This window comes from Eschrichtius robustus, chromosome 5 (assembly GCF_028021215.1).
Source record: "Eschrichtius robustus isolate mEscRob2 chromosome 5, mEscRob2.pri, whole genome shotgun sequence".
In the NCBI taxonomy this organism is placed as follows: domain Eukaryota; kingdom Metazoa; phylum Chordata; class Mammalia; order Artiodactyla; family Eschrichtiidae; genus Eschrichtius; species Eschrichtius robustus.
This window is the reverse complement of record NC_090828.1, coordinates 144886918-144913772: the sequence shown is the minus strand read 5'-3', so window position 1 is coordinate 144913772 and position 26855 is coordinate 144886918. Positions and strand designations below refer to the sequence as shown.

Genomic DNA, 26855 nt, shown 5'->3' with positions numbered 1-26855 from the left:
AGTTCCTCAACCAAGGGATTGAACCCATGCCCCCTGCAGTGGAAGCGTAGTCTTAACCGCTAGACCACCAGGGAAGTCCCAGGTGCCGGCTTTTTAAAGAATAATTTTTAAGTCTGGAAATCAGGCTGTTAAGCTGTTTGTATCTTAGCATTTTTTAGTTTATATGGTAAGCTAGCTCTAAAAGTTCACATCTCTTTTATCATGATCTCAGGGGCTCTTCTGGCTTCATTTAGATACATTCAACAGTTTAAGGGGAATAAACTTTATAAAGTGGTTAAAACTTTTGTGTATTATTTAGGTAAAATACAAGGCAAATTGTATGTGTTCTTCTAAAGCAAGATTCTTGCAAATCATGGATCTACCCATGAATAATTATGAGGAGTGCCTTAAACCCTATAAAATTGAATACATGTTCTTGTCTTTGATTCACTTACACGTTTTTCTGGAAAGTGGGTCCAAATTTTATTAAAGTCTCAAAAAGAGTGAACCATACCAACCTTAAAATAACTCTTTGCGTCTCTCCAAGGTTAGAACTAAAAAGAACTTCACTTTAGTTAAAAGGCTTATACAATTTTTTTTTCAATTAAACAGTTTCAGTTTTCTGAGCCATTTAAAGAAGGAGCTCTCAGAAATAAGACTTCTCTTCTAGCCAGGATTGTTTCAAGAGTGGTTTTGAGTTTAGATGTGATGGCATTCCGGTTGAGAACTTCAAACACTGAGTGGCCCTGCTGAGTTGATGATTAATCTCTCTATCCAGAAACGTCATTCCCTTTCTTGTCCTGCCCCTGTTCCCCTCAGGATTGAGGAGGATCCAAGAAGAGGGGGGACTGAAACCAAGCAGAACCCCGTGGGGCCCTCCCAGGAACAAAAAGCCTCTCCATGTCCCCCGTTTCTTGTTTGTAGGAAACAGGCTGTAGTCTCCTGGGCCTTCCCTGAGTTCCAGAGAGCCGACTCAAGCAGTTAATGATTAGGACAGTAGAGTCACCGGGCTCCTAGGTCCTCCTGAAGGGATGTGGAGAACCGTCTGCTGCGTATCTCTGAGCTGTTCTGCAGAAGCTGAGACCCCCACCCGCTGCGGGATGGTGACGGTGTGCTGACTGCAAGCATGTCGACCCGAGACTGGTTGGAACCAGAAGGTTGAGGTTCCCGTGTCATCACCCTTTTACCACCAGCCAATCAGAAGAAGGTCCACAGGTTGATCACGCATCCTGGACCCTCTTCCCTAACAATGTCTTTAAAGACCCTTGCTTGAAAGCCGTCAGGGAGTTCAGGTCTTTTGCGCATGAGCTGCCTGTTCTCCTTGCTTGGCACCCTACTTTGCTGCAAACACCCGCTGTCAGAGTTTGGCTTTCTGTGCTGCGAGCGCATGACCCCTTGCTTGGTAACAAACTGAAGCAGACTTTGGATGACTTTAACCCGACTTAAGCTCCTAACTAAGCTGACTCTGATGGCAGCAAGGACGGCTCTACAGGAGAGTTTGAGTGTCCAGTCATGTTTGGGGTGTTTAGGAATCAGGGTGTCTTTTTAGTTCTTTCGGTCTTCTGTTTGCACATTTTGGCCATCCAAGGCAGACATGTCAGCAGCGTAGTAACACAACATAAAGATTTTAAAAAGCAGGACATTATCCAACCTCCATTATCCCAGTACTAAGAGGTAACTATGGTTAACATTTTAAACCAAACCTTGAAATGTGATATATTTTTTTTTTTAATAAAAATGCAATAACACTGTTTTTTTATAACTAATCCATTATAACTCTCTTTATTTCAATAACATATTACCGATGGTAGTTAAATGGCATGCATATATCATCACTGCATTTACTCAGTCTCCTGTTAGTCATTTAGATTGTTGCTAATTTTCACCGTCATAATCAGTGCTCTGGCAGTCTTATAAGTAAGTATCTGCCATCATCTTTGATTATTTTACTGGGAAGTAGAAGTGTTAGTTTTGGGACTTCCCTGGTGGTCCAGTGGTTAGGACTCTGCACTTTCACTGCCTGGGTCGGGTTCAGTCCCTGGTCTGGGAACTAAGATCCCGCAAGCCGCATGGTGCGGCACAGCGTTAGGTCAAATTCCAGGAATAATTTAAAAGCCTTTGGTACTTTTGCAAAATGGCCTTCCAGAAAGATGGTAACAGTCACGGGTACTTTTACCTGTGATACGTGTGTTGAATTCTTGTTTTTGCTTTTAATATAGGCAGGAAAATAAATACTTGCCTATATCAGAGGCAGGTTGCTCTGAGAATCCTGTGACGTGCAAATATAAATGATTAGCAAATAATCTCAAGTCTGCCATGTAATTGTCTCTGAAAAGAAAATGTCAAAGCATTTGAACTAGCCATGATATTTTTCCAGCTTTACTGAGGTATAATTGACAAATAAAATTTAAATATCTTTAAAGTGTACACCTTGATGATTTGGTGTAAGTATACATTGTGAAATGATTCCTACAGTCCAATTAGTTGACATATCTGTCACCTCACATAAGTTACCTTTTCATTTTGTTTTGTTTTTTTAGTGAGAGCGCTTGAGATCTACTGTCTCAGCAAATTTCGAGTGTAAAAAACAGTATAATTAACTGTAGTCACCATGCTGTACATTGGGTCCTCAGGATTTATTCATCTGATAACTTGTACCAACCTCCCTCTGCTATCCCACCCCCTAGTCCCTGGCAACCATTCTGCTCTCTGTTTCTGATTTAGAATTTTTTTTTAGGTCCCACATCTGAGTAGTGCTGTGCAGTATTTGTTGTTCTCTATCTGGCTTGGTTCACTCGGCACGAGGCCTCCAGCTTCATCTGGGTTGTTGAAAATGGCGGGATTTCCTTCTTTTTAAAGGCTGAACAGTATTTCTTTGTGTGTGTGTATTTATGTGTATGTGTGTGTGTGTACTTTACATACTTTTCATCATCTTTGATGGGCCCTGCGGTTGTTTCCATGTCTTGGCTGCAGTGCACCTGGGGGTGCAGATCTATTCGGGATAGTGATTTTGTTTCCTTTGGACGTATGCCCAGAGGTGGGATTGCTGGATCATGTGGTGTGAACGAGGCATGGTTGAAAAAGGATATCAGGTCTTCTTTCACTTGCTGGGAACCATTCTAAAGACTAGGAAGTTACAGTCTAGTGCAAAGTAGTGATTCTTAAACGTTTAGAATTGTCAGAATCACGCAGGGAAGCTTGTTAAACATTCACATTTTGGGGTCCCACCCAGAGGCAGATGTGTGGAGACCACACGTAGAAAAACCAGATTAGAATAAGCACATTAGTTAAATATTTTCAAACCTGAAAGAGCGGTGCAGTATGTAATCCCATACGTGGCAGCTAGCCTGTTTTATAGAACAAAAGCTGTATCTGAGACGAAGAAAGTATTTAGAGTGAGTTTGTTATTTAGCCCAGTGTTAAATGGTAACCATAGTAATGATAATGGTAGTTGTTGTTATTATTGATTGTCATTCAAGTCAGGTAAAATATCAGTTGTAGTGCAGATAATTTAAACTTATTAATTTGCTTTCTCCCATTTCTTTTCATAATAGTTACTTTATATTGTTTCAATTATGATCTTCATTGAGTGGACTTGTGCTTTATTTTATCATTTTCGTAAGTCTTTACCTGATAGTGACCTCCTTCTGGCCATGTAACATAATCTCAGACACAGTCATCTACCTGGTGACAGTTCCAGAACCACAGGGATTAGCCTGCGTAGGGCCTGACCTAAAATCCAATTGAAATTAATTGCAGCAAAAGGCACACAGTCTGTGGTTTATTTCAGGCATTTGTCCAGGGTGGTATCGTTAGTTATTGAGTTGCTTAAAGACAGGAAATTGGGCTAGATGATTTCCAGGGGTCCCTGCCAAGCCATAGTTCTTGTTTGTGATTAGTGCGCCTTAGTTTGAAACCCCATGTAAGAGTCGACTCTTCCTGGAGTAGGATATGACTGCCTGAGACACGTGATTCCCTGATCGTCTGAATATGAACTTTCATCAGTCCTTTTCTGTTTCCATTTAGTTATATGCTCTCAGAGTTGCTTACAGTATATTTTTAATATCTAGGAGGAAGTGGTGAAGTTAACTGAGAAATGTCTGAATAATGCCATTGACAGCCCAGCATTGAATGCCAGGAGAGTTCCTCCTGACTTGAAGAGTAACATTTTGAAGGCTCAAGTAGAAGCAGTGCAGAAGGTAAGCTGCCTTTACTAGGGTTCTGGTGAAGTGGAAGGAGACCCTGTAGAACAAAGAAAGTACACGAACGGTAGACATGAGTGACTTGGCCAGTGATTAGAGAGAATAGTACCAGGAAGCACACGCAAGCTGGCAATGCCGGCACTTCCCCGGCGGCCCAGTGGTCAGGACTCCACGCTTCCACCGCAGAGGGTGCGGGTTCCACGCCTGGTCGCGGAACTGAGATCCCGTGTGCCCAAAAAAAGGAAAAAAAGACAAAACAAAGGTGGCAGATGCCTTCCCAACTCCACTTCTACTCAGGCAAGATTAAGAGGGGGGAGTCACAGGAGAAAAAGAGTAAAGATGCTGCTCTACAGTGTAAGAAGTTAAAAGCCAAATTCCTGCAGAAGTGAGTCCCTAACCTTTGTCACTTTTATAGCTGGAAATGCTATAGTGATTTTTAGGTTCCTGTCAATATTAAGTCTGTGACTTTAGGTCTTTCTTTATCAATTCATTGTTCCCCACCACCCATCTACCCCCAGTTCAGCAAAATTGTGATGTTATTTGCAACAGAGTGATGGTTATAAGGCGAAGAGTTGGCTGTGTCATCTCATGAGGGTGCAGTGGGTAGGGACCACCCCCCATGAAGTTGATGGCGTCCATGCTCTCAAAATCAGCTTTTCCTTGGCCCTCCCCAACTTTCAGGTTATCCTCTGCGCTGAAACAGGACAGAAGCCTGTCTCACCAAGTCCTGTTGTCAACTAGGATTTCAAAATAATCCTGTTGCTGAGAAGGGGCTCTTTACCCATTGTGTTCCCAGGCACAAGCCTTGAGGAGAACTGAGAGGACTTGAGGAATATCGTTCGTGCATTTTATGTACCTTCTCACCCCAGTGTAAACATAAAACATAATATTTATATATAAAAACAAATATAAAATACGGCAGTACAAGCTCTGGAATCAGACAACTGGAGTTTGAATCCTGTTTCTAATCTAGTAGTAGCTAGTCGCCGATTAGCTTTGTGACTTGGCAAGTTAGTTAATTCCCTGAGCCTCAGTTTAATTATGTGTAAAAAGGGTGATGGTAATACCTTCCCTAAGGTGGGTTATAAGGATGAAATAAAATGATAAAGGTAAAGGCCACAGAATGGCTTCTGGCACAGAATTAGTGTTTAGTAAGTGTTGATCCCGATGTTGACACCGCCTATTGTAGCAGCAGTGGTGGTGACAGTTTTTTGTCACCTCACGTTTCAGTTGTACTTTGGACCTGTTTTGACTTGAACAAGAGAGAAATAACTTGAATAGCCCTAAATGAAAGATTTTGTTTTATAGTTAAAATCATCCCACAAAGAAAAATTCAGGACCAGATGCCTTCGTTGTTGAGGTCTACTGAACATTTAAGGAAGAAGTAATGACCGTTCTACACAAGCTCTTTCAGGAATTAGGAGAGCAGGGAGCACTTCCCAACTCGTTTTATGAGACTAGTCTCAGCCTGACACCAAAGCCAGAGGGAGGGAGTACAAGAAAAGCAGCTACAGACCAGGACTGTTCTTGAACATGGACTCAAAAGTCCTTAACAGAGTAGAAGCAGATCATACTGAACAGCTTATAAACAGGATAGTACACCATGGCCAAGTAGGGTTTATCTCAGGAAAAAAGTTGGTTTATTGTTCAAAAACCAGTATAGTACAACATATTAGAAAATAAGGGAAATTGTCTCAGTTTATTTGGAGAAGGTATTTCACGTTATTTAACACTTGTTCATGATAAAAGCTCACAGCAAACTAGGAATAGAATGGAACTTCAGCCTGATAAAGGGTATCTATGAAAAAAGTCTACAGCTAACATTGTAATTCATAGCTAAAGTTAACAACTGACACGCCCGTGTGGGCAGTGATGGTAGGCCTGCAATGCACGCAGCTGGTAAGAACATAAAATGTTCCAAGTACTTTATAAGAGTTGGTAAGGGTTTCCCTGGTGGTGCAGTCGTTGAGAGTCCGCCTGCCAATGCAGGGGACACAGGTTCGATCCCTGGTCCCGGAAGTTCCCACATGTGGTGGAGCTACTAAGCCTGTGCGCCAGAACTACTGAAGCCTGTGCGCCTAGAGCCCGTGCTCCGCGACAAGAGAAGCCCCCGCAATGAGAAGCCCGTGCGCCACAACGAAGAGCAGCCCCCGCTCGATGCAACTAGAGAAAGCCCGCACACAGCAAAGAATACCCAATGCAGCCAAAAATTAATTAATTTTAAAAAAAGAGTTGGTAAAATATTAAACGTACACTTAGCATATGACCCAGCAGCCCCACTCTTAGGTATTTACTCAAGAGAAATAAAAGCGTAGGTTCACACAGGTATTAGTACATGAATGTTCCTGGCACCTTTGCTTGTAATAGGTAAAAACTAGAAACCATCCAAATGTCCATCAACAAGTAAACAGGTAAACAAATTGCGGTGTATCCATACAGTGGAAAGCTACTCAGCACGCAAAAAGGAAGGCGTTAGTGACACATGCAACACCGTGGGTGAACCTCAAAAACATCCTGTTACTCTAAAGAGGGAGCCACAGAAGGATGTTACGATTCCATTTATATGAAACTATGGAAAGCACAGATCACTGCTGGCCACGTGTATGGATTTTTGGTGGGATTGCATCGGAAGCCTCAAGGGAACATTTGGGGTAGTAGAAGTGTTACATATGTTGATTGTAGTGTTGATTATGCACCAAACCGTACATTTAAAATGTGTGCATTTTACTGTATGTAAATGATACCTCAATAAAGTTGAGGGGAAAAACTAACTGACCTCTTCAGAAAGATTTTTTAGAATTCTCCTCTGAAATATTCCTTGTACTCAGGGAAAAACAAAAAGCCAGATACGCAGCTTAACGTCTGTTTCTTCTTTTTATCATGTAAATTTGAAAAATTCTGGCATTGAATCTTTTTGGATTCTGTGTACATCGACTAACATACCATTGTGTCTTAAATGATTTAGAGCTGTCTAGTAAAGCGTATGGATTCGTAGACCAACATAATGAAGTGGAAACTTGGAGTATGAATTTGGGCGTGGGATAGGATTGTGCTGGGTACAGTACCTGTATTTCCATAGATAAGGTATGGTTACCTCTTTCTGGAACTGAAGCAAACAGATACTTCTATTTTTACTGGAAAGGAATGTAAATTTATTACTTTATTATCCATGAGAGAGATTTAATTTTTTATAAATTAATTTTTATTGGAGTATAGTTGATTTATAATGTTGTGTTAGTTTCTGCTGTACAGCAGAGTGAGTCAGTTAATATATCCACTCTTTTCTAGATTCTATTCCCATATAGGTTATTGCAGTGTATTGAGGAGATTTAATTTTTATGATTTCTTTTTCTTAGGTTACAAGAGAAGATAGCTTATTAAGTCATAAAAATGCCAGTGTTCAGGATGCTGCCACCAACAGGTACAGTTGTGGGTAGACTGAATTAAGTTGATGTTCTTTTCCTCTTAACTTTCTTCGGGGGGGTGTTTTTTTTCCTCTTTCCCACTCTGTGATCACATGGTTTCAGGATATCTATTTGAAAGATAGCCTGAAATCACTCTTCTATCCACTACATAGCTTCTTAGGACCTAATTTTAGATCATTTGAAGATACTCCTAATTAATCTTTTCATTCTGATTCTTCCTCAGCTGATTCAAACTATAGAGCAAAAACAGCCTTTGAAGATATTTTTAATCTCGTAAGATACCTGGTGAAGAATGTGTACTACTTCTCTTAGGTGTGGTAGTTGCCTTAGTGCCATGCTGTCGGCAAGGTGGGATTGCTCTTATAAACTGTCTTACTGTGGTCTCTCACCATGACGCAAGCAGATTTCTTTGCTGTTCCCTCTGAGTTCCTTCTGCCTGTCTTTTCTTGTTGAGTGTTATGCCATGTCTCTTGTCTTACTAGACTTCCATCCCCTGCTTTGTTGCAGTTTGTTTCGTTCGTCCCTGCGTATCCAGTGTTCTGTGCTTAGTTGGTGCTAAACATTGTTGAGTGAATGTGTTTCTTTTCCCGTTATTCAGAACTTACGCAGTGAAGAGTTTTCTGATTAGTGATATTCAGTTCCAGGTGCTGTAATCAACATAGCACTTAAGCACAGGCTTCGTGTAAAGGACTTTACAGTTAGTACTCAGCAAACCTACTACTTGGTGATCAGGGTACAACTGGAATTACAACTTAACCTTTTCTAAGAAATCAATTTGCCCACAACATTTTTAATGCTATTGTTGTTTTTATTGGAGCCTTTTAGAGTAACCTCATCACAAACTTTTTTGCCAAGAGGAGGAGGATGGGGATGTGACTACCCAGTTGTTTATCAGAAATTTCATTGAACTCTGGAAGGTGGGAAGGTCCTGGAATGGACTCCAACTTCCGGATTTGTTTTTCCAAATGGCTGTTGGTATTTTGAATAATCTGTTTTCCTCCCAGGATTTGAAATGGATCCTTTAAAATATGCTTATGTTCTTATACAAACCTGGGTCGGTTTCTGGATCTTTTCCTTTTCTGGTACTGTTTTTTTCCTCATGCCATACCACACTTTAAAAAAGTTGCTGTACCCCCTTTTTAAAAGGAAATATTTCAGGAGTACAGAAAGGTGTGGAGACTATATAATACATGTCTGTGTACCACATGTCAAGCTTTGTCATAGCCTCATATTTTGCTATAGTAGATTTAGATCATTTTGCTTTTATCTTTTTTTTTGAGCTGTAATTCCTATACAGTAACCCTTTAAAAGTAGGCAATTCAATGCTTTTTAGTGAATTGACAAAGTTGTGCAACCCTAACCGCTATCTAGTTCCATAATATTGTCCTCACCCCTAACGGAAGCACCCTCCGCATATGCCGGCTCTCCGCGTTGCTCCTCCGGCACCTGGCAACCACCCACCTACTTTCTGCCTGCACTGGATTTGCCTGCTTTGGACAGTTCATATAACTGGACTCATACAAATATGTGTCTTGGCTTTTTTCATTTGACATAACGTTTTCAAGGTTCATCCATATTGTAGCCTGTATTGGTACTTCATGGCTGAATAATATTCCATCGTATATCCATGTGTCAATTGATGGACATTTGTGTTGTTTCTGCTTTTTGGCTACTGTGAATATAGCTGTTGTTGAACATTCCCACACGAGGATTTCTGTAGACATGCTTTCAGTTCTCTTTAATGTGCGCCCAGGAGGCTGTTGGGAGTCATGTGGTAACTCTGTCTCTAACTTACTGAGCACCTGCCAAACTGTCTTCCAGAACAGCTAAGGCATTTTCCAGTCCCCCAGCAACATACGATCTTCCCAGCTTCTCCATATCCTTGCCAGTGTTTATTATTCTTCATCTTAAAAACTGTACCCACCCCAGTGAGTATGAAGCGGTGTCTCGTTGTAGTTTTGATTTTCATTTACCTTGAGAATAACGATGTTGAACATCCTTTTTTCTTTGGAGAAATGTCTGTTCGGATCGTTGACTTTTATAACAGCTTTATTGAGATACGATTCAAATCACCCATTTACAGTGTGCGATTCAGTCACTTTTGTTTTGATATATCTGAATCTTAAAAAAGTTATCCATGGTTTCTTCATTTCAGTTGCCACAATATATTCATTTTTTAAGTTATGGACAAATGTTTGTTCCAAATTAACATTGTGCATGTTCTTCATTATACACACATGTTGTAAGGATTTTTCATCTGCTTTCTGTGTTTTGCAGCAGTGTAAACTATGTTAAGACTAATCTTTTTTTTTCGTCCTTTTTTTTTTTTTTTTTTGCTTTGGCCTCAGGATTCTTTTTTTAAAATTGAAGTATAATTGATTTACAATATTATGTTTGTTTCAGGTGTATAATATAATGATTCAATAGTTTTATAGATTATACTCCATTCTTAAATTTATTATAAGTTGGGTATATTTATATCCTTGTAGCCTATTTATTTTATACATGGTATTTAGTTTATACTTATTGATTTCCTATCCCTATCTAGCCTCTCCCCACTTCCCTCATCCCACTGGTAACCCCTAGTTCTCTGTATCTGTGAATCTGTTTGTTTTGTTATATTCATTTGTTTATTTTTTAGATTCCACATATAAGTGATAACATACAGCATTTGTCTTTCTCTGTCTGACTTATTTCAGTAAACATAATACCCTCTAGGTCCATCCATGTTGTTGCAAATGGCAGAATTTCTTTTTTATGGCTGAGTAATATTCCACTGCATGTATACACCACATCTTTATCCATTTATCTTGATGGACACTTAGGTTGCTTTTGTATCTTGGCTATTGTAAATAATGCTGCTGTAAACATTGGGGAGCATGTATCTTTTTGAATTAGTATTTTTGTTTTCTCAGGATTTATATCAGAAATACAGTAGAATTGCTGGACTGTATAGTAATTCTATTTTTAGTTTTTTGAGGAACCTCCATACTATTTTCCATAGTGGCTGCACCAATTTATATTCCCACCAACAGAGCACAAGGGTTCCCTTTTCTCCACATCCTCACCAACATTTGTTATTTTTGCTCTTTTTGACCATAGCCGTTCTGACAGGTGTGAGGTGATATCTCATTGTTTTGATTTGCATCTCCCTGATGATGAGTGATGTTGAGCATCTTTTCATGTGCCTGTTGGCCATCTGTATGTTCTTTGGAAAAATGCCTATCCAGTTCTTCTGCCCACTTTTAATTGGTTTGTTTATGTTTTTTTAATATTGAGTTGTATGAGTTATTCATGTGTTTTAGATATTAACCTCTTACTGGTCATATCATTTGCAGACATTTTCTCCCATTCTGTAGGTCATCTTTTCATTTTGTCAGTGGTTTCCTTTGCTCTGCAAAAGCCTTTAAGTTTAATTAGGCCCCATTTGTTTAGTTTTGCTTTTGTTTCCTTTGCCTTAGGAGACAGATCCAAAAACACTATTGCTATGATTTATATCAAAGTGTGTTCTGCCTTTGCTCTCTATTGGTTTTATGGTTTCTGGTCTTACATTTAGGTCTTTTATCCATTTTGAGTTTATTTTTGTATATGGTGTGAGAAAATGTTCTGATTTCATTCTTTTACATGTAGGTGCCCAGTTTTCCCAGAACCGTTTACTGAAGAGGCTGTCTTTTCCCCAATGTATGTTCTTGCCTCCTTTGTTGTGGATTAATTGACCCTAAGTGCATGGGTTTATCTCTGGGCTCTCTATTCTGTTCCATTGATCTGTGTGTCTGTTTTTGTGCCAGTACCAGACTGTTTTGATTACTGTAGCTTTGTAGTATAGTTTGAAGTCAGGGCGTGTGATACCTCCAGCTTTATTCTTTTTTCTCAAGATTGCTTTGGCAATTCGTAGTCCTTTGTGTTTCCATATAAATTTTACGATTATTTGTTCCAGTTCTGTGAAAAACGTCTGATAGGGAGTTTGATAGGGATTACATTAAATCTGTAGATTTTTTGGGGTAGTATGGACATTTTAACAATATTAATTCTTCTAATACATGAATATGGGATATCTTTCCATTTCTTTGTATCATCTTGAGATTTCTTTGTCAATGTTTTCAGAGTTTAGTTTTCACAGTATAGGCCTTTTGCCTCCTTGGTTAAGTTTATTCCTAGGTATTTTATTCTTTTTGATGCAGTTTTAGACAGGGTTGTTTTTTTTGATTTCTCTTTCTGATAGTTTGTTATTAGTGTGTAGAAAAGCAGGAATAATCTCTTGTTGAGGGGTTGGGAGACTTCATTGTGAAATGTATTTCACTCCTTTCAGGGCTCACTCCTTTAGTCTCAGCTGTTTCTTTTCTCTGGAGCACAAAGTTATCTTTTCTCTCTGGTAACTTTTAGGTTTTTCACTGCTTATTCTTGAGATTCTGCATTTTCATTACTGTACATCTAAGTATAGTTTTATTTTTCATTCTTGTTAGTATTCAAGATGGTGTTTCAATCTGAAGACCTATGTCTTTTTTTTAGTTCTGGAAAGTCATAAGCCCTTATCTTTGTGAATATCCAGCATCCATTAGACATTAGCTGAAATACCCTGATCCCTTCTCTGTCTCTCATAACTGTTCCTTCTTACTTTTCATCTCTCTGCCTCTGTGTGCCTCAGTGCTGTGGCTGCAGTGGTCCTAGCTTCCGTCTCGCTCCCAAGGCTGACTCTTCCATCTAGGATTTGCCTCTTGTTTTTTCTCAGTCTCCCTGTGGGATTGGACGGGCACTGCTCCTGTCACTTGCATGCTTTGCAGTGATGCTGGAGAGGACCGGGGTCCCTGCCGGGTGTGTCGTCCTGGTGGCTGATGGTCTCTTGGCTTCCCCGTCTCCTCCCTGGCGTTGAAGCTGTCTGTAAGCTGCTCCTGTTCTTGTGATCCTCACCTGGGGCTGACGTCCTTGTCCTTCCTGCTGGCATCCTCTCCTGGGCCAATCCCGCCGCCGCGTCTGGAGCCCTGGAGGTGGGCTGCTGCCCTGTGTGGTGGAGCGCTCCCGCCTGCCTCCTGAAGGGGCTTCCTGCCTCGTTCTCCGCGGCTCAGGTGTTCCGTGTCACTGCTGTTCCACCAAGCTGTCCCGTTCTTGATCTGTCTTCTTCGTGTATCTGTCTGTCTTGTTTTGTGTATCTGCCTTGTCTTTTACATGATTTCTCTAGACGGGATGCTCTTTGGAGCAGACTGTAGCATCTAATCTGCCCATAACCCTGAAATCACCTCTTGTACTGTGCATTTCACGGTTTTCAGCATTTCCTCAAACCTCCTGAGCTACCACTGACATCCTTTATTGGTTCTGAAGCTTTATGATTTTATTCTTTTGTTAAAAAGAAATCTTTTCTGTCATTTCATTGAGCTTTCGGAGGGAAGCAAAGCAGTAGTGAACGGGTCTGACCTGGATGTGAACCTGTTATGCGATGGGTGGGGAGGGGTTCACGGCAGCGCGGACCACTGTCTGCTCCCCCCACCCCCGCCAGCTGTCTCTTCCTTCCCTGCGGGGCGGTTACCCTACTTCCCTGAGCCTCCTCCTTTAGCACGCTGCCTGTTGCTCCTGCGTCGGTCGTCCGTGACGCGAACCTGCCTTTCTCTTCCTAGTGCTGAGTTAAATGAGAACGCCGCGCCGGTCCCTGGAGGGTCTCTCATTCCGATGCGAACCACACCTGCAGAAAATGGGCCTGCTCTAAAGGTAACGATTCCTTCCACTTTCAAGGTTACTCCACAGAGACTCCCCTGCCTCGAATCCTGGTTGTAAGGACGCCTGGTGATCTGTGACGGCCACCAGAACGCCAGCCGTGAGAAGAGCATCGAGCCTCACTGCTCTAGGGAGAATGCTGTTGTCACATCCCTCCCAAGAGCAGCTCAGGGTTTCTTCTCCATTCTTTTTTTTTTTTTTGAAGCAGAAGTGACTTTAATCAAGGGGTGAAGTCCTCAGTCAGGGAGACCTCACTTGACCTTTGGTGGTGGGGTCTCAGCCTACCTACCCCCAACGGCCCCTGAGGCTCCTCAGGAAGGAGGGAGCAATTGAATCTTCTCCATTTTTGAGGTATTTGTTGGTAGTTCTGTTTTTAGGGGGTCTCGGTATTTTGGGGTTTTGGATTCGGGCTGTGCTTCCCTAGTGTCTCAGACTGTACATGACACATAACAGGCACTGAATAAATATTGATGGATTGAAATTGACTTTCTGACACTGTGTTGTAACATAACCAGCAAGTCTCAAATCCTGCCTCTCCTCTATCCATCTGCCGTACACCCTTAGCAGTTCACAAGTCACAGAAACCCAGCTCATTGCCCAGTGAATGTTTTAATTTGCAAGTTAAACAAAAAATTATTTTTGTAAATGAACATTTACCATTTTGTTCTTTTATTGTGTAAGCACATTTATTGTAGAAATTTACCAAATATTTCATAAAAAGAAAACATTAGAAATCACCTGATTCCCACTACCCAAAGACAGTGTATAGTTAATATTCAGGTGTATGGTTTTTCAGACTTAGGGGTTTAAAAAAAAAAACTCAACCTAAATTACCTTTAATCTGGAGATTCCTTTCTGCTAATTAAAATTCTAAAAAGATACATTGACATCTCTGATCACTGAAAATCATTAGGTGGAACCCGAGATGTTTTTGGAACAGAGAAGGACAATTAGCCCAAAGATTTATTGCATATTGTACCAGACAGCGTGATAGGCTTTGAAAATTCACAAATGAGTGAAACACGGCCTCTTCTTTCAAACTGCTTCCAGTACAGTTGGAGAGAGAATTTTGATACGTTGTGGTAGAGATATGCACGGGCCGTTTGGGGGGCTCACCCAGGTTACAGGGTACGAGGGGGTGGAGTAGGAGGAGGGGGTGTGGGAGGAGACAGGCGGTTTTTCATATGTGTGATTAAAATTCAGTTGACATCGAACAGGACACGCACCGTGGCCTGAAGACAGACAGGCAGAAATGTATAAATGAAGGGCCTTTTTTGTTATGGACTACACCCTGGATACTTACTTCTCTTATTTCCAGACTGGAATTTTATCTGTTATCCTTTTAAAATTCTTCCTGTGCCCAGAAACACGCACACACTGCAGTACGGAACTCTGTTTCTATAAGGTGCTTCAAATACTAATTAGACAAAAGTATTAACATTTATGGGGGGGGGTTATATTATACTCTTTGTGAACAGTGAATCACCCATCCATGTGGATAAAGAAGCATTGCAAGTTCAAGCGTGTCCGTAGTCATCGTCTCCTGGGCTGAACCTTTAGCCTCTGCCGTCTGGTTTAAGAACTGAGAGCCGGGACGGTCCTAACCCTACACAAGTTTTGTCTCACCAGAAGGAATAGTTGTATGAAAATTCACATAACACTTTAGCTTTTTAATGTTCTGACTGTAGGCTAGGTTCCCCTCCAAACAAAAGTGGAATCACTAATAATCATGGTTCCTGAGGGTCCCCTTCGTTTAAAGGTTAACACCATCCAGGCCTGGGTCCAAATTATACACTGAGAGGATATGGAAAAAATCTAGTCTGGTGACTAATGGGTCATTTAACGTCCATGTATCTTGTCTTCTGTAGGATGCTACAGATGAATTGGATGCCTTGCTTTTATCTCTAACAGAGAATCTCATTGACCACACAACCACACCTCAGGTAAATAGGCTTTAAAACAGCAGGATGGAAAGGTATTTCTCTTTGAAAATGTTCCCAGTAGATTGCAGTTTTTGCCTTTTCTGCAGTTTAGTAAAACTTTTCATTTAATGAGAGTTTATATTTCGGTAACCACCTAGCATTGCCTTTCTATAGTGAGGTTCTGCCCACTTGGGTCTGTGTGTCACAGGACAGTGACCACATGTTGCTGAGCCTCTGTAACCAAGCACCCTAGTGAGTGGTGTGAGAGGGACATGCGGGGCGAACCAGCTTCTGAAGGGTTCAGGCAGTAAGACCTCCAGCTGTTGAAAACATGTACAGAAAGGTGGGAGCATAAGAGTGGTTGGCGTTAAACGTATTGATCATCATTTGAGTTTGGGAGATACCGTGTTAAGTACTGTGACCATAATACAAAGAGGAAGCAGTCCCTTCCCTCCAGAGACATACTGGGATGAAAGGTACACAGATAGTTCACTTAGTACCTTGTGAGTGGCGTGGCAGGAGTTGCCGTAGGGGTCACTCGAAACCTTGCAAGTGAGGGCGGTCCTTCCCCTGATGTTTGCGTAGGTCACCAGCCCTCACACTCAGGTGTGTGTCTGCATCACTGGAGAGCATAGGAAAGCACAGGTTGCTGGCCTCCACTCTCGGGCTTTCGGATGTGGTGCATTCCTGGGGCCCAAGAAGCTGCATTTCTGACACATTCCCAGTGATGTGGGTGTGGGCCGGGAACCACCAGCTTAGGGCGATAATCGCAGAGACTTTACCAGGTGAGCAAGCAGAAAATAAAAGGGATGTTGGCAATATCGGGCTGCAGTAATCCTTTAACCAGATGAAAGAGGTAACTTCTAAGGCCAATGCAAGATGGCCCGAAGCCCGGAGAAGGAGTCCTTGGGGCCCAACTCAGAACACTTACTGCTTGTTTATGCTGCCTCACAGGTGGGGGTGTAATACAGTGATGAAAATCAATTTGATTAAAGACATTTTTTTATCACTAATATATTTTTCCTTCCCTACAAATTTAGAATGTTTTAAATAAAAATGTAGACTATTGATGCATTTTAGATTCTGCATATGAGCTATCTATTCTGTTACACTTACTGATTTTTCTGTTGTTAGAACTGTAATACTCTTCTAGTAACTTTTTTTTTTTTTTTTTTTTTTGGCTGCGTTGGGTCTTCGTTGCTGCGCGCGAGCTTTCTCTAGTTGCGGCGAGCGGGGGCTGCTCTCGGTTGTGGTGCGCGGGCTTCTCATTGCGGTGGCTTCTCTTGTGGAGCACGGGCTCTAGGCGCGTGGGCTTCAGTAGTTGTGGCATGCAGGCTCAGTAGTTGTGGCACACGGGCCCTAGAGCACAGGCTCAGTAGTTGTGGCTTGCGGGCTCTACAGTGCAGGCTCAGTAGTTGTGGAGCACGGGCTTCGTTGCTTCGCGGCATGTGGGATCTTCCCAGACCAGGGCTCGAACCCCTGTCCCCTGCATTGGCAGGCGTATTCTTAAAGCACTGCGCCACCAGGGAAGACCTCTAATAACTTTTTAAGTGATTTTGATACGTGGTGAGGCCAGTCCAGCATCATTATGCAGGTGTTTTGCTGTTTTTGCATGTTAATTCTTTCAGATGATTTTTAGAATAAATTTGTCAAGTCTCACTCCCTCTGAAAGCCTTTGAATTTTTATTTGTAATTACGTTAAATTCGTAAATTAACTTGTGGAAAGAACTGATATATTTGTCTTCTTAGCCAAGGGTACAATATGTTTTTGTCATCCATGATTTCCTGTTTCTCCTAAAAGTTTTGTAGTTATAGTCTCCCCAATATAAGTTTATGTTTTCCTATTTTTGTTATGTCCAGGTCCTTCATGTTTTTTTGCTACTGAGATTTTTTTCCCCCATTATATTTAAAGAATTTAGGATTTAACGTAATAGAAAATAGTCTCTAAATGTTCTCTGTAAGTCTTCTCTATTCTTCATTAGGTTAACTCCTAAATACTTCATAGTTTTGTTGATATTGTGAATGGTATTTAATTTTTTTACTATTGAATTCATAAGTTAATTTTGTGTCTAGCAAACTTGATGAATTCTTTCAGTAGTCAATCTGCTGATTCTCTCAAATATTCTGTCAGTTTCTGGGGTGTCTTTAGTATCTCTGTCTACCGTTATTGATTAGCCCATTTCTTACCTATTGCTGGATCTTTCAATTTTTTGTATATTTTGAAGATAGGCTGTGAGATGCATATATGTTGATGGTAATTATACTTTCTGAGCTCCTTTTCGCACTTTAAAGGTCCTTCTTCGCCCTTTTTTTCCTTTCTTTATTTCCCTTTTGACTGATAAAAAATTGACACCCGAGCTTTAAGTTTGAATCACCTTATGTATAATTTTCTATCATTTTATTTTCAACCTTTTTGTATCTGTTGGTTTTAAGTGGACCTTTCAGCATTTTGCTGGATCTTGTTTTTAAAATCTTATTCGAGAGTCTGTATCTTCTGATTGAGTTTAAATCCATTTATATTTACTGTAATTATGGTTATTATAGGACTTGTTTCTGCCAAACCATTTTTGTTTACTTTTACCATATTTCTTTTTTCTCTCTCTTTTATTTCCTATGGTTAGAAGTACATTTTCTTAATATTGGTGGGAAAGTCATATTTTGTGTTTTTATTCTTTTGGTGGTTACCTAGATTACTAAAACCTGGGCTTACATTAATTTTTTCTTATCAGAATCTGTCACCAGTGCAAGGACTAGGCAGGCTAAGTTTCCATAAAATAGGGGGAAGTTGGGAGTTCATTAGATTACAGTTCTACACGCGGAAGTAAGATACAGAAAATTAAACCTTAGAAAGAATATAGCAAAGGCCCCATGAGTCAGGAGCAGTGTGGGTGTTTTCATTGCTCTTTCCTCCATGCGGAGTTAGGACATGGACTGTAGCTGAACAGAGCTTTCTTCTGTGTATTTTCTTCTTGCTCTTCGTTTGAGTTAGTCACAGCCCACCGTTCAGCATGCTACCAAGAAGGCTATGATTATTTTGTAATGGACTGAAATGAAGTTTCAGAAAATAAATGTTAAATTGGATGCTAGGGGTGGGGGACAGTCCTAGTGAATGACCTGAAAGTAGTAGTAGCATTCTGGGAGTAGTATAAGTTTTTAGATTAAAGAGATTCTCGAGATTATGACAGTTTCTTAAGTGGTGACGTATGGCATGTGTGCTGTAGAAAAGGACCTTGGGTTCAGAAGTCCACGTCAGCTCAAGGGCACCATTAAGACCTGCTCCCTGCCCCCCACCCCAGTGCATTTCATAGTAGAAGAAAGCATTATGAGTATAATTATGAAAATGTCAGTCTTCCCTAAAAATAAATATACATGTACAATTTTTTTCAGATATCTTCCATATCCACGATCACACCCCGTTGGATTGTGCCAGTAAGTTAATGATATTTGCAATTTTTCTTTCCATTACCCTTTCAGAATGAGGCCTGAAGGAATACCAGGTTCTTATTTTTCCTTGAAAACATGGGGTCATCATCAAATCTCTTCTGATTGAACCTACTGGCTTCAAACTAGAGGTTTAATTTTTCTGCTTGTAAATAGTTAAGGGTGCTGACAAAAACGAAAATAAAAGTCTGATGTGAAGGATGGTAGAAAAACAAAGCAGCTGTCACGGTGAACATCACCCTTATCACCGTCATCACTGGAGAAGATGACGCGGGGCTGAGTGCTGGCTGTGGGGCAGGTGTGGTCACCTCTGCTCAGACGGCCCGCGTGTTTCCCTCAGCAGAGTGCTGCCCTTCCTAACGGGCTTGCAGGAGACAACGGGCTCTCGCCGGCCGGGAAGGAGGGGCCTGGCAACAGAGGCGTGGTCTCCCTCATCTCTCCCCCAGCGCCGTTCTTTGTGGATGCTGTGACCAGGTGAGGAATCTTTTCTCAGTTGCAGTTCTCAGGCCTCCGTTAAGAGGAAAAAATAACGAAATTAATTGTACTTAAAGCAATAATGTCAATTCTTCTCTAGTTGAACTTAACTGAAACTGAATAAATCTTTTCTGTGATTATTATTTAGAGTAGTGTTTTTTTCTTTTTTCTTGTCAGTAGCAATCTTCTACAAAAGTATGAAGTAGACCTTACTTTTTTTTTTAATGAAGTCTTTATTAGATAAAGATACAAGCAGGTTTATCTTTAAAACTTCGTATTTGTTTTAAAATTGATTTAGGTCTTTTCCTATCATGCTTTACTGTTAGGTTGTCCATGAATACAGGGGAAGAGGCTCAGATAAGGGTGGGGTAGGGGATTCCCAAGGTGAGGGCTCATAGCTTTTACCGCAAGCTCATTTTAGCATATCACTTGCCACAGCCAGAGCTTTTGTTCAGCATGTAGTTCTTCAGCTTTTAATTGTTAGGACCAAGACTGTGCCTGTTTTGCAGAAGATCTATAATTGCCCCATTTCTCACCTCAGACGTCTTCCTGGTATGTCTGCTGTTTCTCACATCCTCCTGGTGTTGAGAATGCGGGTCGGTCGAAGTAGATGCTTTAGAGAACAAAATCCCTGATTATAACAGAAAAGTTATTAGAGATAATTAACTTGAGAGAAATTCATAGTTTCATTTTAAAGTTGTTGTCTAATCTCCATAGTCTTTACTGTAATTGTTCACTCAGCAAACACTTAACTGTCTGCTAGGCACCAGGCATTGCTTGTGTCCGGCACTGAAGGTAGGCGTGAACAGGACAGGTGTGGGGCCTGTTTTCCTAAACATCTGTATGACTGGTAGTTCCCCCTGCAAACATAGGGATTGTGTGTAGAGGGCCAGGTGATAATTCTTTGTAATTGAGTTCACACAGTAAAATGCGAGTTCGTAAGGACTTTGAAATGAGAAGGTACAGATGACGTGAGAGCTTGTCTCCATTCCTTCCCAAAGCAAAGTAGTTATAAAGGAATTAGATCAAAGATGACAGGTAGTACACCTGAAACTAATATATGGCAGTATCTCAGTAAGGAAAACATGGCCAGTAAATCAGTGAAACAGTTGAGTCCAGAAACAAATCACACAGGTATAGTTACCTGATTTATGAAAAATGATAGTACAGTGCTGAAGGGAAAGAGCAGTCTTTCAGTAAATCAGCCCGACAAGTTAAATATCCTTGTGGGAAAAAATTAATCTTGACCCAACTTCATACTACACAGCAAAATCTACTGTAGGTGGATTGCAAATCTAAATATGAAATGTCCAATAATAAAGCTTTTAGAAGAAAATATAAGTGAACATCCTGTGGCCTTGAAATAGGCAAAGATTTTTTAAACAGGTCACAAAAAGCTTCAATCCTACAGGAAAAATTGATAACTTGGATTGTGTCCAAAACTCCTATTCAGGGACTTCCCTGGTGGCGCAGTGGTTAAGAATCCGCCTGCCAATGCAGGGGGCGTGGGTTGGAGCCCTGGTCTGGGAAGATCCCACATGCCACAGGGCAACTAAGCCCGTGGGCCACAGCTGCTGAGCCTGCGCTCCTAGAGCCCGTGCTCCACAACAAGAGAAGCCACTGCAATGAGAAGCCCGCACACCACGAGCCACAACTACTGGGCCTGCATGCCACAACTATTGAAGCCTGCGCTCCTAGAGCCCGTGCTCCACAACAAGAGAAGCCACTGCAACGAGAAGCCCGCACACCGCAAGGAGGAGTGGCCCCCGCTCGCTGCAGCTAGAGAAGGCCTGCATGCAGCAACAAAGACCCAGCACAGCCAAAAATAAATAAATAAATAAATTTTTTAAATTAAAAAAAAAAAAAACTCCTATTCATCAAAAGGTATTATTTCAAACACTCAAAAAGGAAGCCACACAGTGGAGAAGACAACCGCACTTCCCCCTCCCTCTGTCTGTGTCTCTCTCATAAAGAACTCATATCCAGAATATATAAAGAGTTCTTGTGAATCAATAAGAAAAAGAGAGCTCAATAGAAAAATTGGCAAAAGAGTTGAATAGGCAGTTCACAAGGGGGCATCCAGATGGCCCATCTTGACAAGTTATTGAGAAATACAAATTCAGACCACTATGTGATACCACTGCATACACCTAGAACGGCTCAAGTGAAAAGACACATAGTACCAAGTATTGGTGAAGTTATGGGGCAACTGAAACTGTAAATTGAAATAACCGTGTTGGACGTAGATTTGGCTGTATCTATGAAAGCTGAAAATACGTTTACATGCATACCCAATAGAAATACAAATATATGTCCATCAAAAGGCACGTACAGGAACGTTTACGGCAGCTGTGTTCATCATAGTCCAAGCTGAAGACTTTTGAAAAGCCCACTGGCAGTTAACTAGATACATACTGGACTAGGGCAGTGAAAACTAACGAACTGGGACCGCGGTAGAGAGATACAGACGAGTCGCGCACACAGTTACATGAGGTATTTATCGCTGTGTAACAATCACCGCACGTTTAGCGGCTTGCACCCCATTCCCTGCAGGCCAGGGGTCTGGGACAGCCTAGCTGTGCCCTCTGCTGCGGGTCTCCCCCAGGCTCCACTCAGGGAGTCGGCCGGAGCTGGGCTCTCGTGTGAAGGGTCAGCTGGCGGAGGGTCTGCAGTCATGGCCGTTGGAGGAATTCAGCTCCTGAGGGGCTGCCTGCCGAGGGCTGGCTCCAGGCCGCGCTACCCTCGCTACTTGCCTGGGGCCTTTACTTCAGCAGAGTCAGCAAACCAGGAAGGCGGTGGGACGCCTGCCAGCCGGCCAGAGGTCGCCATCTGTATACTGTAATCGCGGGAGTGACAGCCTGTTGTTACCTTTGCTCATTTGCATTGGTTAGAACAAACCACAGGGCCTGCCATGTTCAGGGGGAGGAGGTCTCATAGGAACGTGAGTACCAGGAGGAGGGGGTCGTTGGGGTCGCCTGAGAGTCTCCTCTCCATGATAATGGGGAGCAAAACAAAGTTCAGAAAGAGGCACAGCTCTCAGAGACCAAAGTAATGGTTACCCTGGAGGTGGCTAGTTTCAGAGTGCTAGTGACTTTGTTTCTCGTTCTGCGTGCTGATTACACAGGTGTGGTCAGTGTGCACAGGGTCCTCAACTTACAGCTCCTGATTTGTGCACTTCAGCGTATGTATGTTATAATCAGTAGCGTGTTTTTAAAAGAATGGTGATGGGGTTGCATCTGTACAGATTCAGATTTACTTGGGGTGTGCGCTGTGTAAATTTTATTTTAAAGTTAAAGAACAGGAGAGGAAACAACAGCAGTTGAGATTACCGAGCAAGTTTTAGGAGCAGCTAAATGACAGATAAGTGGTGACCAGCTTGTCAGAGAGGAGAAGGCTGAAATCTAAGCCTGGAAAGGGGAGGGGGTGGAGACTGGGAAAATAAGAAGCCAGTCCGCGCCATAGCACCCGGGCTGGCTCAGGAGCTGAGGTACCGAGTGTTGGGAAGATGGGTCCAAGGTGGGGCTGAGAATGTGCCCCTTTAGACGCTCCCCCTCCCCGCCCCGCCGATGCCGGCCTGATTCTGGAGGCTCCCCTCTGGAGGAGCTGGGCAGGGGGGGGCCTGGATTGGGGGACCCTGTTGGGAGGAAGGCCCTGAGCTGAAGGAGGTTAACTCAGTGTCCACATGCCGAGGGGTGAGACCCCCCCCAACCTTCCTTCTGTTTCCAGCTTCCAGAATGCCGTGGGCCATGTACAAACGTCTCAGGTGAGAAATTCAGAGGATTGCGCTCTAGAGAACCTGACTGAGCGAAGAAAAAGGCCCAGAGAGACTGACATTTGTGGATCCCAGGAAATCTGATAACTCGACTTGGAAGCCCGTAGTTAGTGGGTTTTGCCCACACATGCACAGCTTTCACACGGCGTTCCAGTGCTTCACGCTTAAGTGTGAGCATGCCGCTTCCCTCTTACATGTGAACAGAGCCAAAGATTATCAGATGTTTGAGGGAACACCAGAGCAGGTCAACTTGAAAGAGAAATGAGGAAATAAAGGAATGTGAGCATCAAAAACTTTGCAAAGTGATAGTGTGAGAAAGAAGGTACTGTATCCGCACAACAGTAACAGGAAATTATGCAAAGTGATACCGTGAAAAAGAAGGTACTATATCCACGCAACAACAACAGGAAATTAAAAAAGAAAAGGAACAGAAAATAAAGTATTCTTGGAAATTATTAACCATGTTAAAAATAAAATTCAAAGAATGCATGGAAGGTAAGATTGGGGAAGTCCCTCAAAATGTAGAACAAAAAGTTGAAAATTGGGAGAGAAAAGAAGATTGGAGGATTGGTCTAGGAAGTCCAGTATGTGAATCATTGGAGGTCCAGAAGAAACAAAAGTGTCCAAGAAAGAAATCAAGACTTCCCAGGACAGAAGCACTTGAGTTTTTAGATTAAAGGAGCCCAATGAGTATCCAGTAACAGAATGAAAATAGACGACAGCAAGGAACATCATGAAGTTTCAGAATATAAGAGAGGATGTAAGTCTTCAGAGAGGGGGAAAAAGAGTTCATACAAAGGACTGGTAATCTGAATGACAGCAGACTTCACTGAAAGCTAGAAGATAATAGAGCAATGCCTTCAGAATTCTGGAGGAAAATCATTTTTCACCTCGTGTTTTATACCCAAGCTATCAGTGAAGTGTGAGATTAGAATGAAGACATTTTAGGGAGTTCCCTGGCGGTCCAGTGGTTGGGACTCGGCGCTTTCACTACCAGGGCCCGGGTTCAACCCCTGGTATCCTGCCAGCCGCACAGCGCTGCCAAAAAAAAAAGAAAAACAGAAATGAAGACATTCTAAAACGTAGAGTTTCTCTAAAATACGTGCTTCTAAGGCGGCCTTCCTCAGGAAGCTACTTAAGTGGAGGATGTGCTCCGTGAAAACAAGGTGACTGTCCAAGAAAGAAAACAGGGGATCCAGGAAACAGGTGCCGCAATGTACCAGGAGGAGAGTGAAGGGAAGTTCCAAGCAGGCCTAGGAAGGACCCTGTACGGATTAGAAGAGGAGGCTGTGGGGCTCCAGGAAGGATGTTGCCAAGGGAAACCACAAACACGTGGCCCGCCCCTAATGTTACAAAATTACCTGAGAACAGAAGCCTGGTTGTGTTCGCAAGGTTAAGGGTAAATTAGAAACGAAGTATTGGACGCCGAGCAAGCAGTTACACGAAAAAACAAATTGTACGAGAAAAGAAATACAATACACCCATAGTGAGCTGTGGAAATATTTATGTAATTATAGCAGACGCTGACTCTTAGGAAGGACTGTGTGTCACTGTGGAAACACACCCCTGAGAACAGTGAGGACGCCGCAGCTGGCGGGCCCGCCTGGAGGGCTTGTTAGAGCACAGGCGCTGGGCCGTCCTCAGGCTTCGGGCCATTGGGCCAGGGGTGGGGCCTAAGAACTTGCATTCATGACGAGTTCCAGGACCACGCTTTGAGAACCAGGGATCCAGAACAAGAAGGGAAGTTCCAGGAAAATCCAGTCGGCAGTGTCTTCTCTGTGGAGTGGAAATGCGGAAGGGGGGTTCCAGCAACAGCTGTTTCGTTTACACGCCTTGATAGCGTCGAGGACGTTAACCTCTGGCCTTGGGACTCTGGTATCGTTTTCAGTCTCCCTGAACCTGCACCTCTGCGCACGCCCTTGCCCTGAGGCGGAGCGGCGCACTTACTCTTGCTTCACCTCTGACGCAGCAGAGGAGGTGGTGCGGGGCTCAGACCCGCCGCGTGGGCCGCAGGAGCACACACACAGGACCCCCGGCCTTGGCGCTTTCCGAACGTATTGCCACGGTGCCCAGCACAGCCCTGGCTCAGCAAGAAATGAGGTTTCTGTTTGGTGTGTTGTATCCAAGGCAGCAGGGAACTTAGGTTCCATTTCAAGATGGAATAAGCATCGGTTATCTAGAAAATGACCCTCTGCGGAATCGCCTACGTTAAGCGCTACTACACCCCCTCTTTCCTCTCCGCATGCTCCGGGAGGCGCTTGGGAGAAACGCAGGTCGCTTCCGCCTTGGATGGTGGTCTTTTCATTTTCCAAAAAGTGAGTAACGTATTCTTTCTTCCTGTCAGCTCGGCTCCAGCCTCTGCTGGAGAAGCCACCTTGAAGCAGAAGTGTTTGCTGACAACAGAGCTCTGAGGGGCGGCCGCTCCTCACCTGTGACCCGAGGCCGGGCCCTCCAGCCGTCCGTCCTGGAGTCCACTTCTGCTGGAGCTGGTTCTGCGCTTGTGGGTAAAAAAGCTCACCCGGGTGTGACTTCATCTCTGTGAAAAAAGCAGTTACATTTCCGTCCAACTGGAAGGGCGTAATTACACTACACGTTACCCCAAGTGAGCGTCTATGACCTTTTACTTTCTCTAATTTCATTTGAAGTTGTGAATTCCTGCAACGGGGGGGGGGGGGGGGGGGGTTCCTTTCCCTGCGGTTTCCTCCGAGCTCTTTGCTCCACCCACTGGTTGTGACTGTTCATGACGCCCCCCGGGTGGGCCATCCCTGGTGGTCAGCAGCCTTGGGAAGGTTGCTTCTCTCTCTGGTGTCAGGGTGAGTGTCCTTGATCTGAATGCCTGCTATAGAAATTGTACCCTTCTGTGCATTGCCTGGAAATCAGGAACTGAGGTAGATTAATTGTTACTAAAGAGAAGTTTTTAGAATACAGAGAGTTTTCACATGTCTCCCATACTTTTGACTTTTTGCTGGACTGGCTATCTTAATACTCCAAGTTTACATCAAGGTAAGATAGACCTTGAGAAGAATTACAGAGGAATCGGTTGCCTGGCACAGTTTTTCAGCCCAGCCGTCCCTCGGGAAGCACACCTGCGTGGACCACACATGCGTCCTGTAACTTTCGGCCTGGAAGGGGTGGGGTGGTCGCAGAGACCTCCAGGTGTCCCCACGGCTTCCTGGGCTGCGTGGGGCTGAAGGCCGAGGTAGACTCAGGCAGCGAAGGAGAGCACAGTGGTTTCCAGGTCCCCATTTGGACGTAGGCTCCATTTCCTTTTAATGTAAGCTGAATAAATTCAGATAGTGTAAACTGAAGGAAAAAAAATGCCAGGTTAGAAATAGGGAATCGGGTTGAGGGGATTCATGTCTGAAACTAAATGCAAGGTACTGAAAGAACGGGATTTTGTGTTAGTTGAAAAGGGTTCTCTAGAATTTCCTCATTGCTTTCTGTCTGTACAGAAAATTATGGATGTTAAAGTAGTATATGCTCATTGTAGAAAATAGAGAAAAGAATTTCAACACCCAGAGAAGCACTATTTTAGCTTCAAAACTTTGGACTGCGTAAAGGAAACCTCAGTTGCTGTGGGGAATGCGGGTGATCTGGAAACCGCATTGGCAAAGTTGTGAATCCCTGTTACCAAGGGCTGATGTTAAACTGTACCTCCTGGAATTTGGTTTTGGTTTGCTGCCCCGCGGTGTGCACGTAATTGAGTGTTAGTGTCTGCTGTCCAACATAAAAGAACATCCAGTTTTCAGATCTTTAAAACTCCATGTTTTGGATGGTCCTGGGTTCCCTGTAACATAATCACGCTCAGGCAAACGCACACTCTTGTCTGACTGGAAAGCCCTGGGATCTTAATCTTGTGCTGTTCCCAGGGGGCCGTAGAGATTGGAAACCACTTTTTCACAAAACAGTTTTGCCGAAGGAAAGACTGTTGGCA

The 26855-nt window shown here is 42.8% G+C and overlaps 1 protein-coding gene across 2 annotated transcripts in view; it reads left to right on the top strand.

The window, feature by feature from the left end:
- EPB41L5 (erythrocyte membrane protein band 4.1 like 5) overlaps positions 1 to 25848 on the top strand; it is a 141982-nt gene extending 116134 nt beyond the window's left edge. The window contains exons 19-25 of one of the 2 annotated variants that reach the window (XM_068545386.1): positions 4050 to 4178; positions 7538 to 7602; positions 13216 to 13306; positions 15181 to 15255; positions 18622 to 18663; positions 19019 to 19149; positions 25266 to 25848. In XM_068545386.1, coding sequence (XP_068401487.1) covers positions 4050 to 4178; positions 7538 to 7602; positions 13216 to 13306; positions 15181 to 15255; positions 18622 to 18663; positions 19019 to 19149; positions 25266 to 25332 — 600 coding nt within the window. In that variant the 3' untranslated portion in view covers positions 25333 to 25848. Of the gene's footprint in view, positions 1 to 4049; positions 4179 to 7537; positions 7603 to 13215; positions 13307 to 15180; positions 15256 to 18621; positions 18664 to 19015; positions 19150 to 25265 lie in introns of both variants that reach the window. The other variant, XM_068545385.1, reaches the window with a different exon arrangement.
- Positions 25849 to 26855: the final 1007 nt, after the last annotated feature.